At 38.6% G+C, this 20,210-nt stretch overlaps 1 protein-coding gene across 1 annotated transcript in view; it reads right to left on the reverse strand.

Annotated features, from left to right (window-relative positions):
- LAMA1 (laminin subunit alpha 1) overlaps positions 1 to 20,210 on the reverse strand; it is a 157,110-nt gene that overhangs the window by 133,865 nt on the left and 3,035 nt on the right. Inside the window, exons 2-4 of the mRNA XM_021709489.1 lie at positions 18,375 to 18,468; positions 14,849 to 15,019; positions 14,216 to 14,328 (exon numbers count right to left, since the gene is read on the reverse strand). Of these exons, the coding sequence (XP_021565164.1) occupies positions 14,216 to 14,328; positions 14,849 to 15,019; positions 18,375 to 18,468 (378 nt within the window). The remainder of the gene's footprint in view (positions 1 to 14,215; positions 14,329 to 14,848; positions 15,020 to 18,374; positions 18,469 to 20,210) is intronic.

Below are 20,210 nucleotides of genomic sequence, written 5' to 3' on the forward strand. Positions count from 1 at the left end.
CAAAAAAAAAAAAAAAAAAAAAAAGTATTTCTAGGCAAAGGCCAACTCTGGAGAAGCCAGTTAAATTCGTGGAGGTCAAGCAAATAGCTCAGAAGGGATACTTGAAATCTTATTTTTCTATGACCTTATGTCTGTCCCATTCTTATGGGCTCTGGCAAGGCATGATGATACTTCACAAAACGCAGAGTTTGCAGTTGTTAGGGTTTTATGTGAAAGGAAGCCCCAGTGATGAGCTGATTGCAAACCACAGTTGGATCAATGCTTTTCTCATGGTGCCATTTCCTGAACAACAAGCTGGCCTCAGAGCCCTACTTCCTTCCTGGCCCAGTATGGAAGACTAGTATACAACTACTACAAAGTTGTAAATGATCCTAAATGTTGGTCATTTCCATGGAACTCTACTAAGTAGTTGTTTAACTGGCTTTTTTGGTGTGCCCACTATATAAAGAACAAAGGTAAATATCCCCAGTGTTATGCCACTAAATAGCAGGGAAAAAAGACATCTTAAAATTTTGTGACTGACATATAATTTTTAAATGATATGATTGCCTTCTAAATACTATTGGGAAAAATATCTTAGAAACTGTTGAAACCGCACTCATTCAATCAGTCACTTTATGATTTATTTTTAAAAGGGTGATTAGGAATAGCCCAGATTTGGGCTGAGTCTGGTGGCTCACACCTGTAATCCCAGCACCTACTGAGGCTGAGGTGGGAGGAATGCTTGAGCCCAGGAGCTCAAGACCAGCCTGGGCAACAGAGTGAGACATCATCTCTACAAAAAAAAAAAAAAAATTTAGCCAGGCATATTGGAGCACATCGGTAGTCCCAGCTACTCAGTAAGCTAAGGTGGAAGGACTGCCTGAGCCCAGAACCTCAAGACTGCAGTGAGCCATGATTGTACCACTGCACTCCAGCCTGGGTGATGGAGTGAGACCCGACTCAAAAAAAAAAAAACAAAAACAAAGAATAATCCAAATTTGACCAAAAACTATTATATAGGGGAGAATATGGGAACTCTCTCTGTACTTTGCTCAATTATTCTGAAAACGAAAACTTCTCTAAAAAATAAAAGTCCATTAATTTTTTTAAAAGACACAAAAACCAACAAAGCTATTGTACATATATTTTCTTAATTATCAACTGATAAGAAAACTTAAACCACCACAGTTGGCCGAACAGAAGCTAATAAGTCGTTTTAAGTCTTCACCAAATTTCTCAGGCTAGCTTCGTTTGTACAGCTCACCATCCCAGTTAATTATTTGCAGGTTTTAATTTGATCTCAGCGTTTTCCCAGGATTCATTTGCATAATAAAGTCAGTGCTTTCAAAGTATCTGTGTACAAATGTTAGAGAGACCCCAGGCCTGAGGAACCACATTGGTCTAAGCAGGCAGCAGGCCCGGTCACTAGCCAGTGTCTTTATCACTGCTTCAGCAACTTAACCATCCTACCGCTAATCCTTGCAGAGTTAAACTTCCACAGCCGCTCTCCCCCAGCACAAAAGGGTAGTGATAGGTGATTAGTAAATCCTTAAGTTCTTAAAATCTAGAGCATTTTGAAACTAAATTTAGCACGCTCCATAATTCAGGCTTAAAATGATAAGTCCAGAGGATGTTTTCTCTGCATCCCACTGAATTATTCACCATGAATGACATGGATACAAATCAACGCGTGCTTCAGATTTTTCATCTTGTCACTATAAGATGAAATAATGAATAGGAAAGCACTTTATAAAGCATACAACACAGATGGAAGGTATATCAGATTTTTAATCAATTTCCCCAAATTCTGTAGTAATTTTTCTGACAAAGGGCACTTCTCAGAATGATGATATTTAGAGTTAAATCAATTTTTTTCTCTCTCATTGAAATATGACTTGAAAATTCTATCCAGCCTCTGATATTCAATATCTAAAAATGTCACCACCATGTTACAAAGCAATTTGCTTCAATAGGGATTAATAATCATGACAAAACTTATACATGTGAAAATAAACAAAATCAAACATTGTTTAAGCATCTGAATTCAGCCCAGTTCTCCCAAATTATGTCCAGTACAGTGGCATAACATTAATAGCTAACTATAAATAAATGAATAAATAAATTCTCAGCTAGTCAAATATCATAAAATTTAAAAATTGGAAAAGAAAATCTGAATTCCATGCTGCCAAGGAGTTGGGATACTTACAGTCACTGTTAGTGAGAATATACATTGAACAATAAGGCAATAAAGATCACGTTTGAAGAATGTTTAAGCTTTTTAAGCAAGTAATCTCATTTTTTTGGAATCTACACTAAAAAAAAAAATCAGCATCACAACTACAAAAATACTCAAATATTTGTTGCAGCAGGACTTATACTGGCCAAGAATTGGAAACACCTTAAATATCCCAAAATAGGAGCAGGTTAAATAAGTTATTTGTACCCATTAAACATTAAGCTGCTGGCCATGAAGAAGAAATTGGCACCGTCTGGTACTCCAACAGTAAAAAACTGTGAAACTGGACAAAGTGTATAAAAAATGGGTTTCAAATATTGGACAGCAGGCAGAAACGGATGGTGAGTCCTGGAGGCACTTTATGGGTCATGGATTGTCAATGTTTTATACAGTTAAAAATATACATATCTTTTGGCCAGTTATACTCCAAGAGAAATAAAAATATACAACCTGAAAAAGACTTGTATAAGGATGTTCACAGCAGGTTTTTTACAGTAGACAAAAACTGGAAACACCTAGCTAGACAATGGATCAATTTCGGTCTATTCATAAAGTGAAATACTACATAGAAATAAGAGGCACAAACTACTAATACAAGCAACAACAGATGACTCTCATAGACATGATGCTTTGAGAAGGAAGCCAGACACAGAAAAACACACTGTATGATTCCATTTATAGGAAGTCATATAACAGGTAAAACTCATCTAAATAAAGTGAAAAAAATTCAGAACAGAGGTTTCTCTGGCCGGTGGGAGGGAGGCAATAGGGGACCTCTCGGGTGATGAAAATATTTTATGCCTCGATCAGGGAATGGCTTATACATGTTTCTGCATTTGTGAAAACTCACCCAACTATATACTCAAGATCTGTGCATTTCACTGGATGCAAATGATATCTCAATAAATAGGAAAAATGAAAGAAAGCATGTATTGTAGGCCTGGATGTACAATGTTAGCTCCACAAGCATGCCAGGCTTTTGCGTGTGCAGGTCTTTCCCATGCTGCTCTCTCTTGCTGCATCCTTCCTCACTCCCTCCTCCCTCCTCCCTTCTTCAGCAGAGCTTTCTTTGGGTTGTCTCCCTGAACCCCTAAATATCTCTGCTTATGTGTCCTTCAGGCACCCCAGCCCCTGTACACCCTACACCACTAAACAGAAGTCGTTTGCTTACTTGCCAATTTCCCCCACCAGACCAGAAGCCCCTTGAGAGCCGGGGTCTGCCTTAACCCACAGTGAAAGTGACACTGCTAATAAAAAATGAAGCTAAGGAACCTGCTGTTTGTTGTGTACTTTCTCTGCTAAAGGCTCAACGTGATGTGATTATTGTCTCGTTCATCAATGAATCCTGAGACTCCAGCACCCAATACACGGGGATTCCATGATTTATTAAACATATACAGTGTTCTCAGGTAAGACAGAATGGAGCAAAAGGTCATCTGTGGTTGTTAGACTCACAGGTGGCTTTTTAAAGTTTTTTTCTTATACTTCTCTATATATGCTTTAGAACATTTCTGTTATCATATGTTACTTCCACATCAGAATAAAGGAAGTTCTGTGTACAGAATAGGTCCATTGACAACATTAAAAACACAAGAGATATTTTGAGGTCTAGCTGAGGTATTCAGAAGTCACTTTTGGCAAAATCTGTTACAGTTTTCTTTTTAAGATGGAAATGTTACAATGTGAGTTGATGCTAAGCAGTACATAAAAAGAAAAAAGCTATAATGGATTCCAAACTGTACTATATTTTTCAAAGAAATATTTCTTCAGAAATTAAAACATCTCTTTTTTCCCCAGCTTCAATATAACAGGAAGAAATAATAATTTCAGAACGGACTTCCCTTTTTTTTCCATAAATATACAAAAAGCTTTATTTTGATGCCAAAACAGTTGGGGATATGAAACGCATATTGTGACTAAATCTGGCAAAACTGTCCTCACTGATTTCCTCGAATCTTCCCAGGCCCAATGCAAAAAGCTCTGCTGGATGGAGACACTTAAACAGTGTGACCAGTTCTCAGTCACTCAAAACCAAAAAAGAGCTAAACACTGCCAAATGGCAAAAATGGTTGTCTCGAACTGTTTGGCAAACCCCCACTGATAATACACAAATGAGGAAGCTTAAAAATAAATCTAGACAAGAAACAAAACTTGATCTATTTCCTAAAGCCTGTCCTTGATTATTTTCACATACTCAGCGCACTCGTTATTAATATTCACCAGTTTAAAGTGAATTTTTGTATGCCCCTGTTTGAATCCTACCTCATCTAATAAGGGTGTGGCCCCTCACTGATAAGGTATGCAAGGCTGCAAGATTGAAGCCTTCCAGAGAAAGATCCTCACAGAAGCATGAGGCAGTAGTAGTTTTAAAACGTCTGAAATTTGTCACTTGTTCTTCTGTTGGGGGGGGTCTACCGTTCCCAAATTGTGTTTCTGCTAATCTTAGTGACTGAGTGACCCATAGGGCACAGGGGAACTGGCATCGTGTGTCTCTGGAGGCCAAGTCTAATAGGGGATGCAACTTCTGCCTCATTCTCTGGAAAGATGCTTTATAAACAAGCTGCCTTGAGGCCGCCATGCTGTGAGGAAGCACAGGAGAGAGAAGCCCTGAGGTCACATGAACACAGAAGCTGGACAGCCTCCAGCTGCCCCAGAGACCATGTCCAAACTGGCCAGTGCCCTCTCCCCCATCTGTCCCAGTGTCCCCTGTCCTAGTTGCCCCAGGCCTGCTCCCCCAGCTTCCCCAGGGCCCCCTCTCCCAGCTGCCTCAGGGATATTGGCCTCCTAAACTGCTCCACTTCCTGCCCTTCTGGTCTGCAGCCTTAGACACTCCCACTCAGTCAAGCCCTTCCTGAAATCTTGACCCACAAAAACCAGGAAAGGTATCAAATGAATGTTGCCGTTTTAAGCCATCAAGTTTTGCAGGGATTTCTTATACAGTGACAGATAAAGGAGATGCTGCATCTGAGAAAATAAAATAAGATAATTAAAATGTGAAAACAATAGAAAGACATATTTCTGAGGCTAGTAGCTTCACAGAGAACATAAGAAAGACAAAAATGTCTGAAGGGAGCTGGGCATGGTGGCTCATACCAGTAATTCCTGCACTTTGGGAGGCAGAGACAAGAGGACTGCCTGAGCCCAGGGGTTCGAGACCAGCCTGGACAACTTGGCAAGACCTCATCTCTACAATAAATCAAAACATTGGGCGTGGTGGCACGTGCCTGTAGTTCCACCTACTTGGAAGGTTGAGGCGGAAGGATCGCCTGAGCCCAGCAGGTTGAGGCTGCGATGGCCGGGAGTGTGCCGCTGCACTCCAGCCTGGGTGACAGAGTGAGACTTCAACTCAAAAAGAAAAAAAGTCTGAATGGGAGGAATCTAAGGTGACTTTCCTCCAAATCACAATAAAGAGGTTAAGATTTCTCACAAACTGTTTATTTTGCCAAGCAAATTTGAGAAAAGCAACATTTGAAAATGGCTGAGGTCAATATGAAGTACTTGATGCTGAAAGAGAATCATTCAGAATACACACAAGTACACAGAAAAAGAAATTGCTATCAGAGTGATTCTAGGAAGAGTCTCTGCCGAACCCCTTCTAATGAACAGCCAAGATTTATTTGTAATGAGAAGCTCCCACTTACATGCAATTCTTGCTCTAAAAATCTTTATAGATTTTATCTTCTGAATCCGAAATTTGCCATTTTCTTGTTGACTTTGCCAATGTGCTTAGCAAACACTTTATATTTGGATAACACAATAGTAAACTTCACCCAACTCTGGTCATTTTTTCAGAAATTTTGGGGAAAAAACCAACTGACATACGAATTAATGAGGTTTTACAAAACTCAGCAAACAAGCAGCTCTTGTCTAAAAGTTTGTATAAAACAAAGGCTCCTCTGTGATTATGTTCCCACAACAAAGTGCTACTTCCTAATTAAACCTACACATAAAATAAAGCACTGCCCCAAAAGGCAGCTTTATTTTCAATGCCATAAGAAACTTTCTTTTTTTTTACAAAACAGTTTTTATCTTCTATAGGAACATTACACATTTTACTCACAAATCTGACCCTCTCTCCCAGTGAAATGTTTGCCCAGGTTTAAACTTTTTTAAAGGAAAATATAAAACATTGATTCATTTTCCCATTTCTTGACTAAAAATCACATTAGGTAGCGGCAGAATCTACCAGTCACTGCAAAAACGTGCAAGAAGTGCTAATATCCTGCCTGATTCACAGGGGAGGGGACCCCACTGGGGGGGGCAATGCAGGCAAACAGAACAAAAGAGCAGGGGACTAGAATCTGAACCCTCTGAAATCAGGAGGAAATTGAAAGAGCTCTTGTCAATCTCCTCACAGAATCATAACAGAAAGTAAAACAATAATTGGAGACCAAAGCCAATGAGAGTGTGGCACAGTGTAGAAGGAACTACAGGCAATCGTAAGTAGTGACTTGCTGGCCCTGTGAGTCCTACCCTTGAGCAAGCTACTTAAACCCTCCTACAAGGAGGATCTCATTTGTATTCCAATACTGCTGGGGAGGGCAGGTGAAATAATGTGAAGTAGAAAAAAAGTACTGAATAGTATATAACCTATACCTATAAATTCCTACCTGCATACATGGCAAAACATATTCCTCCTTAAAGGCATAGTCAAAACAAAATTAACTACAAATTTGTAATATGAATCTTGTAAACGATTTGTATCCACTATATTACTTCATTGGCATGCCTAGAAGATTATTCTTTTTTCATTTGAAACTCAAGTTATTAGCCATAACAGAAGAAAAAAAAATATCAGGCCCGGGGACTGTCAGGCAAATGATAGGTAAGCCATACAGAAGACTATTAATGCAGCTTTAAAAATTATTAATGAGTTTTAGTTATATTGGAAAATGTCTGTGCTATAAAGTTAAATAGGACATCAGGACACAAACATATATATCACATAATCTCAGGTGGAAGGGGATGGTAGTGCATGGATGCAGAGCCCCGCTTCTTGGATCTCATTGAGTTCCACCCTACAGCAAGCTATTTAAATGATCTAAGTCTCAGTTTTGTCATCTGTCAAAAGAGGAAAATAATAGGCACAAACTCATAGGGTGATTATGAGGATTCAATGACATAATCCAGATCAAGTCAGCACGGTGTCTGGCCCAGTAAGTATGTAATAAATGATAGCCTTGTTGTAAAATTATTAAATGTGCAGATTATATGCAAATGTCTAAAAATAAATATGCTAAGATATTATTAGTGATTATGTCAGAGTGAAGAGATTGTAAGTTATTTTGCCTCTTATCTGTACCTTCCAATTTTTCTACGATGATTCCCTCTTTCCTAACCAGAAAAAAAGAATGATTGTTGACTTCTGAATTCATTTTCTCCAAATCTGCATAATTGCACTTCTTAGTTAATCCTATTAGCTAACTCTAATTAGATTCTATTAAGTTCTTGTTTAACATTTCCCTGGGTGACATCCGAGATTTTTACGAATGTGAAGTAATTTGTGGATTAGAAGTATGACAGAGAGAACAAAAATTCAGGTTTATTTAATGTGAGGAATTTGCTAGGCATTCTATATCCTTCACCCTTCATGCTATCACATGCTACTTTGTGTATTGTATTAAAGTATATCACTCTACCACATTTTACGCATGTCCTCCACACCACACCACACCACATCACGCCACCCAAACTCAAGCTAATAGTAAATAAGCACATCTATATATAAATAAAACCGCTGGCGAGGCACGGTGGCTCAAGTCTATAATCCCAGCGCTTTGGCAGGCCAAGGCGAGAAGACTACCTGAGCTCAGAGGTTCGAGACCAGCCTGGGCAACGAAACCTCATCTCTACAATAAATAAAAAAATTAGCCAGAAGTGGTAGCATGTGCCTGTAGTTCCAGCTACTCAGAAGACTGAGGCGGAAGGATCGCCTGAGCCCAACAGGTGGAAGTTGTGGTGGCCATGAGTGTGCCACTGCACTCCAGCCTGGGCAACAGAGTGAGACTCCAACTAAAAAAAAAGAACTATTTCTGCATTTCCTCCGCCACTGTCCTTCTTAAGGTCCTAGTACCAAGGTCATGCCCTAAGGCAGTTTCTCAGGTGACACCTGGTCTATGGATATATTAGAAGGCAGTCCATGATTTCACCAGGGGAATACCAGACTTTGCATTTTCAACCCAAAGTTAATCTAAAAAACTTAGACTAAGCATATTCAGGATGTAGCTGACCACCATAAAAACAAAAGACTGCTTTAGGATGTCGAGGGCAGCTGCATCTCTGAATTTGTGTCACTGAACTAAAACAAGTGACTGAGAAGACAGTGCCAGTTGTTAAACTTTGGTATTCCACTTTGTGGGGTTGGGGCTGGGATTTGCAAACCACAGGAACCCGCATTCCTGTCTGCCTTGTCCCAGCAGCAGCACTTGGCCCTGGGTGCAGCAGTTGACTCCAGTATCCAACTTTCCAGGACTCCTCAGGTCTCCTCACAGACAGGGCACTCTCCTCCAGGGCTCTAGGTGTTAACATCCTCACCTCCTCCCTGGGTGCCACTGCAGCCATGACTATCCCTGAGTTCCCTCTGCTATCTTTTCCAGTTCTCCTGACACTGCTGAACCAATTCCTCATACTAAGTTTGTTCCTTTCAATTAATGGTGTGGCCTCTGTTTTTGTGCTTGGACCCTGGCTGATATAACACACCATGTATTTCACAGTGTAGTAGATGTTTTAAATTGTGGTAAAATTTTTAAAAAGAAAAAGAAAAAAGGTTGTGGGAAAATATACATGACACAAAACTTATCACTTTAGCTATGCTAAATGTACAGTTCAATGGCATTAAATATATTCACATTATTGTGCAACCATCATCATCATCCATCTCCAGAAATTTTTCATCATCCTGAAATATCCTATCCTATCTGCAAAACCTACAATAGCCTGTAATAACTTGCGTGACATAAGTAACTCCATTTTGTAACAAATCTTCCATCTTCACTTAGAAATGAGCCCCTATGTAACCTTACCGTAATTACATCGCACACCAACATTCTTGTTCCCCTCGGTGCTTGGAAACTCCCTAGTTACAAATTCTGTAGTTATCTGTACACTTTCACAACTAGATATTGTGCCAAAAAATGTAAATCAAACTGTACGGCTTATATAATTTCTGCCTTCATTTACTCCCTGCTCACTCTGTTCGGGGCCGAGAGTTCTTTGAACACTAGTCCACTCTCGGTTGCAGGCTATTAAAGGACTCATAATCTGATTCTTGGTGTGTTGGTGTCTCCTTTCTCGCACTCTGGTCACAATAATCCCAAACTGAAACTCTGTACCCATTAAACACTGGTTCCCCAATCTCTCTTTCCTCTGCCCCTTGCACTCAACATTTTGCTTTCTGCCTCTATGAACTGACACTCTAGACACTTCATGTAAGTGAAATCATACACTATTTCTTTTTTTGTAGCTCGCTTATTTCACTTAGCATGATTTTCATTTCCATAAGGATGAATGACATGGAATATTTTTTCATCTGACCGGTGTATTAACTTTAAATACAGCGTTTCTCAAGCTGAAAATGCTGGTGTTCTTCTACTAAGAAACACTATCATAGGGAATAAAATTTAATATAATTACAGGTGCCTACAGGTTTTTGACAATTATAAAATTCAAGATCCATGAAATGTGACTACCCTTTCTCATTCTTTTACATTTCATGTTGTTAAAAAAGATCACTGACTCGATTCGTATTAGTACTGGTTTATGAGCTCTTAAATCACTTGACGGCAAGGAGCATTTTATCAGTGGAGAATGCTACATACATGTTAATTTTATAGTTGTTCAAGCTAACACATAAGTTTTACTTTTCTTAAAAGTGACCACACACATTTAGTTCCCTAAATATCTAACAGTGTGGCTTTCAAAATGTCATCAATCAATAAAAGAAATGAATAGCAGACATTATTTTAAAGAAACAAAGAAATAAATCTTATCATTCCTCTTGTAATATGTTACTAAAACAAACACTCTGTAGCTAAACCTTATTGCAGATTATACATTTATGAACTTTCCGATAATACTTTTTACCTTTTCTTTAGTTTATCTTCCAGATAACCAATCATTATGCACAGAAGCTAAAAATACTGTAATTTCAACAACTGTCATCAATCAGAAAATCAATAAAGGAATCAATGTCTTTAGTATCTGCCATCACAGAATGCAACTAATTTGGTCATAAAACCTCAGGAGCTGATATTTATTAAGTTACACGAACACATTCACAATACTGTTTTACGACTCCTGATAATATTAAAGTTTATCTATAATTTTACTTTGGAAATCTGTACTTTTGATTTTACATTTTTATAGAACTGAAACAAAGCAGTCAAAAGGTTTGTTTGCTCACTGTCATCTTTATTTAGGTTGTGAACAAGAAAAGAAGAGAAGGGAAAAAAAAAAAAAAAGCCTTAATCCACACTGCAATTATTCACTCAGTTCCTAACCTCTGCTGACATCTGGGCTCACCGGAGTGAACAAGTAAATGTTAACAGGAAAGGGAAAGGAAAGGGAAGAGAAAGAAGAGGAGGAGAGGAAGAAGCTGTGGTTCCTGCCCTCATGGAGTGTATAGTCTAGAATTAATTAGTAGCTGAATAATGGCTGGCTTGACAGGGAAACAAACAGGTTTTGGCAATGAACAAAAGTTATCAGGTGCAGCCAAGCTCTAGATCTGAGGGTCAGTGAGACCTGAGAAACAAGGGGAAGATGTGAGAGAAAAAAGGAGATAATGTTAACAAGGGAGAGATATGGCAATCAGCACCCAGATAGAATTCAAATTTAGCATCACTACTGGTGGGACAACCAGCCCTAGGCTGTGAGGTGATAGAAAGTAGTCAGGATCGCTCATGGTGTGTTCTTGCCAAAAAAGAATTAACTGGAATTTAATCAGGTCTCTAGAGCTCAACTTAGTTTATAGGACATAGAGGTCATAAAAGAACATGTTTAAAAAAAACCATAATGAAATAATCTGACAAATCCAGAATGTGAGACATTCTACAAAACAAATGTCCTGGTCTATTAATAATCCAGTTACTATTATTTTTTTTTTTTAAGTAAAGGACAATTCAGGTTAGAAGAGCAGATTAAGAAGCATAACAGGCCGGGCTTGGTGGCTCCGTCTGTAATCCCAGCACTCTGAGAGGCTGAGGCGAGTGGATTGCCTGAGGCCACGGGTTTGAGACCAACCAAGAGCAATTTGGTGAGACCTCGTCTCTACAATAAATAATTTTGAAAAAATTAGCCAGGTATGGTAGCACATGCCTGTAGTCTGGCTACTTGGAAGCCTGAGGAGGATAGATCACTGGAGCCCGGCAGGTTGACGCTGGGGTGACTGTGAGTGTGCTTGGGCAACAGAGTGAGACTGCAACTCAAAAAAAAAAAAAAAAAAAGCATAACAATCAGGTAGTCTTTATTGAATCCTGGTTTGAAACAAAAAAAAAAGGCTTTAAAAGACATTGGTGAGTAAATTGGGAAAATTGGATATGGATGGTGAAATCATTAATAGAAAATACTGTCAATTTTGTCATTTTGTCAAGGGGACTAATGGCACGAAGTCTCTATAGAACAAATGTCTTTAGTTTTTGAAGAAACAAGCTGAAGTATTGGTAAAATGTTGCAATGGCTGCAATTCACTTGAAACATACATGGCCCAGTGCTTAAAAACCTCTGGATATCAGGGGTGGGTACATGTGTATTCACTGTAATATGCTTTCTACATATTCAAAAATGTTAGTAATAAAAAACCTCAATAAATGAATAAATCTGAGAAAGGTTTGATGAGATATAAGCATAATGCATTCTTTTAAAAAACCTGAAAGCACAGCATAATTTTTATACTGTGTAAAAGGTAAATAATTTTCCGAGTACTAATTATTTTAAGTGACCTTATTTTAGAAACTTACCCCAACACACCAGAAAGTACCTAAAGAGTTCTGTAACTGTGTGACTATGCTTGCCTTTGAAATGTGCCTTACAGACCTAAAATGAATGCTCCCTTCTGGAATTCCTCATTCTAACCTAAAGCAAAAGGCTTTTCTTCAAAATGAAGTCAAACAGGAAGAATTTCAACAAAGGACAGTCTAACATAGGTTTGAATTCTATGTGTAAAATATCCAGTTTTTTTTATATTGGAAAATATAGTTTATTTAGAAAGTAAATTGAAAAGTGAGAGGGAGAGAGAAGATTCACTTCCCCAGGGTAGGGGAAGGGACCAAAGCTTAGGAAAACATGGTGGCCATAGCTCAATGAACACATGGCCTGGTCAGTGCTTAACAAAAATAATGGCCAATATCCAGTTCTTAAGTTGGCCAAACTCATATAATATCACATTCCTAATAATCCACAGAGTTTTACTTTTTTCCTTAGAAAAAGCAAAATAAATTAGAGAGGTTATGGGAAAATCAAACCATTCTTACCACTGAGATAAAAACAAAGGCCAGCATAAAAAAAGAAGCTTTTTTCTCTTTTTCTTTAGAGAAATTTGAAAATATTAAAGTGTGTCACATTGATTCAAGTCTTATAGCTGAAAGCTACTGAGAGTGTTATTTTACTTCCATAATACTATGAACCTAAGCTTGGAAAAATGTCTCCTGATTTTCACATTTTGCTACCTTATTTGCTGTAATTATTACAGGTAAAAATTTCCTCATGCACAAATATAGAGTATTGCCTTGTCTTCTTAAAATCGTGCACATTTAAAAAATTATCACTTATTCAAAGAGCTCTGATTACCTGTCATTAAATCTCCCAAATTCCTATTTCAATCTTACATTGCACATTTCAACTACCTTTACCTTTCAACAGATCTAAATATTTTACATGAAATTTTTGAGTTCCAACACAAGAGAGATTAATGGAAATAAGTAAGAACGGCATGCAATGGCTTTTCTAGAGAACTCAGACCAGAAACGGTGACAACAACTCCAAAATGCCTGACATCTTCTTTGTTCATTCTTTCCACTGAGATTCCTTTCCCTTTCTTTTCCTCTCTTTTCCCAGGAATACTGGGGAAACCAGGGCTCATGTCATATTTCTCAATTCTCCTACATGGCCTTGAAGCAAGGTCAGAGGATGTGGGTGTAGCTGCAGCCAATTATACCAACTCAGGCTGAAAGTTCTGCTCATGTTAGCACTGGATAACTCCAGCTTCCACATGGCCCAGACAGACAGCTTCTGGCCGGGGAGACATGGTCAAGAGGTTTGACATGACTCCTGTGTTTTTTCTAGCTTTATACAACTTTTTTTTTTTTTTTGAGTTGGAGTCTCACTTCATCGCCCAGTCTGGAGTGCATTGGCACGCTCAAAGCAACTACATCCTCTAGCTGCTGGACTCCGGCGATCCTTCTGCCTCAGCCTTCCAAGTAGCTGGAACTACAGGCACATGCTACCTGGTTAATCTTTGATTTATTATAGAGATGAGGTCTTGCCAAGTTGCCAGGGGTTGGTGTCGAACTCGCGGACTCAGGCGATCCACTCGCCTCAGCCTCCCAAAGTGATAGGATTACAGGCTGAGCCACCGAGCCTAGCCCCTTATACAACTCTTGCACGACAGTTTTGCACAATGATAACAGCAAGACAGTAAACTCAAAGGTAGGGACTGTATGGGTGTGCCCCCACCCTTCCTGTGCATCTGTCAGCATTCAGCACAGCCTGACATACCGATGTCGTACCCTGAATGACTACGCGTACACTGACAACACAGTTTCAAAGAACATTAACCATATGGAAGCAGCTTCAGCATCTCTTTCAAGACATGTAGGAAGGATAAATGTGACAGGAAATGGCACCATGGACTACTTCTGTATACCACTTGACTTGCCCTGGTAGAAAATAGTGAGACCAGAATGTAAACATGTCAAAGAGACAAGCCAGGCTGTCCCAAAAGTCATCAGAAGGCCACAGCTCAGTAACTCACAGACAATTCTCAATGGTTCTGGCTTTACCTACCTGTCTTAAATCCAGAGTGATTGTGACCCAGTGATATTCTCTCCCGTTTTGAATACTGGGGCTTTGCCACCAGTTATTGGTGCCATCGATCGCATTTGAAATTGGATGGCGTTCTGTTAAAAGAAAACAAAAACATAAATTGCTCTCAGCTCTTGTTTTAAATTTTTTAAGTTCTAAACTGTAATGATGGCCGGACACGGTGGCTTATATCTGTAATCCCAGCACTTTGGGAGGCCGAGGAGGGAGGATTGCTTGAGCTCAGGAGTTCAAGACTGGCCTAGGCAACATAGCAAAGAACTAATCTCTAAAAAAAAAATCAAAAAATTAGCCAGGCATAGTGGTATGTGCCTATAGTCCAAGCTACTCAGGAGGCTGAGGTGGAAAGATGGCCTGAGTCCAGGAGTTTGAGGCTGCAGTGAGCTGTGATTGTACCAATGCACACCAGCCTTGGTGACAGAGTGAGACCTCGACTCAAAAATAAATAAAAATAGTTTTAAAAATCTGTAATGCTAATGGAAATGAATAGCAGTGAAGGTAAACATGATGTTTGTGGCTTCCTAATAGAGGTCTCTGTCATCATTTCAGAAGGTCTACATTCCCAGGGAACTTTGGAATAGAAGGACCAATACTTGCCTCTGGGGTTCGTGCTGTTGCCATCACAGATCCGGCACTGTGGGTTTCGCACGGGGCGACCGGGCACGTGCTCCACAAGTTTGCAGAACATCTCGGGCCCCTTCTCACCACAGGTGGCATTGGTGCTAATGTGAGCATTGCTGGCAAGATTGAGAATGGCAGGAAACAGGCCTGAAAGTCAAAATTCACCACATCAGCTGAACCAGTTGCAATCAATAGAGTGAGACTATGGCATCCCACTTCGAGGTGAAAGACGAGGAGATGGTAAGTTTGTGTGCTGAGTAAAGGACACCTTACGCAAAAGCAGGGTGGTTTCGTTAATTCAAAATTCTAGGACAGGCAAGACTCATCTGTGAGAAAAACTTAACACTGGTTACAGGGGGTAATGACTGCCTGTGGAGGGACATGAGAGAACTCTCTTACTGTGTTCTGTATCTTGATAAAGGTTTGGGTTTCACAGGCAGAGGCAACTGTGAACAAAAAATCAGAATGAGTACACCTAAGATTTTGTGTAATTTGTGTATTTTAGTACGTGTACATTTTACCTCAAAGAAAAAAATCATAAACCAATGCTTAAATGTTTAGGAATGAAGTGCACTTATGCCTTTAACTCATTTTGAAATACATTTTAAAAATTCAGCTAGCTTGATGAATAGAGAGATGGCTACATGGACAGATAGTTGGTAAAGAAAGTAGAGTGAATGTTAATTGTAGGCTTTGTGTGGGAGGAGAGATGCTTACACTATAGCCTTTCCACTTTCCTGATTGAACTTTCTATAATAAAATGTTAGGAAAAGAGGCTTGACAGCAAGTTTCAAGTGATCCAGTACATATATTTACCAAGGAAATTCAAACACCTTTCACTTGAAAGGAGGGCATTTATTCTCTCCTCACCTGGTTCCAGTTGCCTCTGGTAGAACTTACAAGGTCTTTTCTATAATTGCCTAATTTTTTCCCTCTCTTTCTTTACTGCCTATCTTCTTTGGTGAATAAAACTTTAGAACACAAAGATCCAATTTTCAAAATTCTTTTAAGTTTGGTATTAATCTTTGCTTTTGTACAGTGCCTTTGTCTCAACTGATTTTATCTCCAAGCAGCTGGGATCAGTACCCAGTCCCAACTATTCAGAAGACAATTTCTGTATGACTGTGAGAAAAATTCCTCCAATATGTTCTTTAGAGGTTTAATTTTATCTTGGCAAAAGAAGATAATGGCAGTGAAGATTCATAAAGATACAGAAACGATGGTGAACATGATGTTGAGGACATATTCTCCATTAATGGACAATGTGAACTGAGGGTGACTGGGAGAATCTTAGCTTAGTGGGGTTTTTCTAACTTATTGGAACTTGATCTTCAAAGATCACAGACGATATTTTCTTTGTAAAGAATATATGGCAACACTATTTCTGAAATGCTTATTTTTCAGTGAAATTTGAATAGCACAGTATAATTTTAGTAACATGAATTCATGTCTTCATTTTTATGTTTTATGTGCTGCCTAATATTTTCAATGATCTTTTCTACTATAAATAATTTAAATTATTAAAGCAAAAAATGGTTACTTTCGTAAAATTTGCTACATTGTAAAACTTACCATGCACCTATGTAGCAAAGTAATTGTTCAAGAACTTTTCACATAAAATAGAACTACCAGCTAGGCACAGTGGTTCAAGCCTGTATTTCCAGTACTTTGGAAGGCTGAGGCAGGAGGATTACTTGAGCCCAGGAGTTTGAGACCAGGTCTAGGCAACATAGTAGACCCCATCTCATTAAAATAAATAAGTTAGTTAAAAAATAAACTTAAAAAATAAAAAAGAACTAGCTATTAGTAGTTTTACTTGACTAGAAGGACCCTATTAAATCAATCTATCCTGGGCCACTGAGAAAAAGCAGCTCACACCTCATGAACATAAACTTAACATTTTTTTGGTGAATAATATCTGAATTGTAGTAAACAGCATCAGTAGTTCTTTGTACTAGATAAGTTTCAAAGAACTTCCATTTTCCCTTACCTTTCTGGTCTGCTAAATATACTTTCAATAAAAAGAAAGACAAATTGCTTCATTAGCATGGCTATGGAAAAAAAAAAAAACTTTAAATAATTATTTCGTAAAAATTCCAGGTTGTCTTCCACTACGACTAAATCTTTCTTCTCAAATAAACTAGTATTTGAAAAAAAAAATCTTTACTAAAAATTGTGCCTTACATTTGACATTTGCTCTCTCTCTTCAAAGTTATAGAGTAACGACTATCGCTTGTTGCACAGGACTACATCTGTTAGATGAAAGAAATACATACTAGAGCAAGCATGTTTTAAAAAGAATTTTTAAAAAGTCCCTCAGGTTGCTGGATCATTTCAAAGACTGGAGAAATATTTCAATAAAGGGAAACGACTTGAACACTGGGGAGGAGGAGGGAAGGGAAATCAAAGCGTGAGAAGGGGCACTGGGATCAAGACTACCAACAGAAAAGTTTGATTCTACACATAAAAACCAAAGACAGAATAAGGGCTCATGTGTAACAGAGTTTCCCCATTACTTCGTCATGCGCTTAATAAATCAGACTATACCTTTGTTGAGAGACATTATTTACTTTAGTTACTATTACTATGATACTAATTTGCACCTCTTCTCCCATTCGGGACACACAATGGAATCATTCCTCTATCTGTGGATTTAACCAGTTGCTAAAGAATTTATAATGCCCAACTCCATCATGCGTGAAATAAATTCCTTCTCATTCACCAGTGGTTTTTGTTTTTCAACCCCTTTACTCACATCCTGAGTATACTTGGCCCTCTTAATTGCATTTCAGGACCATGTTAACCTACTGGAAATTTCCCTTATTAACATGAAGTGAAAAATTGCCACCAAGCTGACAGACAACAATGCTATATGTCATTAGTACGGTTTTCACCTCAGACACTTCCAGAGAGTTTAATAATTCATTTTTAGGGGTTTGGGGTTTTTTCCCATCAGAATGTATTTTCCCTGTCTTAAAAAAAAGGACCCAAAAGATTAACTAGGCTTAAGGTCTATCACACCAAATTGTTCATCAATATTTTTCAAATGATTCAGAGTCAATGGTTTAGAGATTTACTTCATTTGTACGTAAGAGAAGTATGAGCTTTTTTCCCCCCATTTTGGAAAAAAAAATTTTGAGTTCTACAGAATGTTCTATTTGCCTAATCCATACTCACAATCAATGGGATGTTCTGAAATGAAAATGATTTGCAATTCTTAGCTGGAGGATCTGGGGTAATATTTTCGGATCATTTTTCACTGAATGAAATACAGGAGAATGAATATTTTATATGGTTGAATAACCAAGGTGGCTTCTGGTGTCAGGATTTTTTATTTTGAAGAACAATCAAAACTACTTATTCAATCTATGGAGAAATCTGAAAAAAAAGTAGGAATTTAAATGTCTAAACTAGGAAACCTGTGGTGTTTTTTTTTTAAACACTCGAATTCATTTTGTTTGACATTTTCCCAACTCTCACTTCCCTAATTTTACCCACTCACCCAATACACTGTCTACAAGTTGATTAGAGAAGTCTGCTATTAGAAAGAAACTACCCTGTTTTTCAGTTCTTTTTGAGTCTGGGCTGTTGTCTGACTGAACAATAAAAACAGCACCTCTAACAACTACAAATAGCATTATTTTTTTTAAATTTTCTTTTGAGTTGGAGTCTCACTCTGTTGCCCAGACTGGAGTGCAGTGGCCGCTCCCGACCACCTCAGCCTTGACCTGCTGGGCTCCGGCGATCCTTCCACCTCAGCCTTCCGAGTAGCCGGAATTACAGGCGCGCGTTACCATGCCCGGCTAATTTTTTGATTTATTGCAGAGATGAGGTCTCACCAAGTTGCCCAGGCGGGTCTCGAACCCGCGGGCTCAGGCAATCCACTCAACTCAGCCTCCCAAAGGCGCGGGATTACAGGCTGAGCCACCGAGCCCAGCTTACAAATAGCATTATTCAGAGAAAAATCAGGGCAGTATTTAATAATATTCCAGGATAATAATATCAAGGTATTCTAATAACAGTATTCCAGGTTAATATTACAGTATTCTAATGACATAAATATTCAGAGAATGTATGAAGTCCTATTCAGTAAACTATCCATGGCTTAACCACATGAGTCAGAAAAGCAAGTGATGTTTGATTTGCTCAGTAAATTTTAACGGGAATCTCTTTGGTGCAAAACACTCTACCTGGCAACTCCTGGGACATTAAGAGGACTGACCAAGCTCTTCTTCACCCCAACACTCTCCAATCAATAGGAAAAGAGAGACATCTACTCACAGATGCTGGTAAGTATAATCAAAATGCAGCAATGTTTAAGAGAACCAGTTAAGCATAATCCAGGCAGAAATATAAGGGCATGTGCTCAGACATGGATGGCTCTTAGACCTTTTCCTGGGTCCTCTGAATGCTCTTTAGATTAATTTCAATTTCCTTCCCTTTTGCACCTTTCATAGATTCATTCACATCCTACTCATCCTTCAAGCCAAGCCCAAATCTTTCCTGAATTCCAGGCTAATGTCAATGTCCTTCTTACCTTAAGTCAGCATGCCCCACTCCATCAGTAATCATTCATATAGAAGATCATTAGTTTACTGACCTGTCTCCCCCACTCTCTTTCTCCATCAAATAAAAACACTTGGCTAATCTGTGAGTTCTTTCAGGGCAGCAACCCTGTCTTACTTGCTCTGGGTCAGTATCTGCCCCAAGTGAATGCTCGGTAATGCCTGAATGAAAGAATAAATGAAGACAGGAATGTTCTCCCACTGACAGGTCACTCACAGAGGCACAGGAAACATCTAGACTCTTATCCTGGTACCACCATTAACTGACTATATGTCTTTGAGAAGTCAACCTCTCAGCCTCTATTTCCTCAGCTATTAAATGGGTACCTTTGTAAGTCCTTTTTTCTGAGGCACCATGATTCTAAAATTTTACTTTAATAGACAACTAGGTAAATTTGCCCACCATTCTTTTTCATTATTTGGAAAATATGATAGGAAAAACTTTTCTCCATTCAATATGCAGAATGGGAAGGGGAAGTAATTTGATAATTCTTCAGTCTTCTTGTATAAAAGAAGCAAATAGAAATACAAAACTAAATTATTATTGTTTGCTCCTTTGTGCTTTATATTGAAGTTGACCCTTTTATTTAAAAAAGGGATTCCATAAAATGTCCTTTATTCTCTTTAGAAAGACAACAAACTTGTCATCATGAGTGGAATTTTTGGTAGAAGTAACATGTCCTTGTTGAGAAAGATCAGGTAAAATTTAAGTTTATCAAGCCTTTCTTTACATCTATCACTTCGTAGGGTTAACTTCCAATTCTTTTTTTTTT

The sequence above is a fragment of the Carlito syrichta genome, unplaced genomic scaffold, assembly GCF_000164805.1.
Source record: "Carlito syrichta isolate Samal-C Ts95f unplaced genomic scaffold, Tarsius_syrichta-2.0.1 Scaffold239038, whole genome shotgun sequence".
Taxonomy (NCBI): domain Eukaryota; kingdom Metazoa; phylum Chordata; class Mammalia; order Primates; family Tarsiidae; genus Carlito; species Carlito syrichta.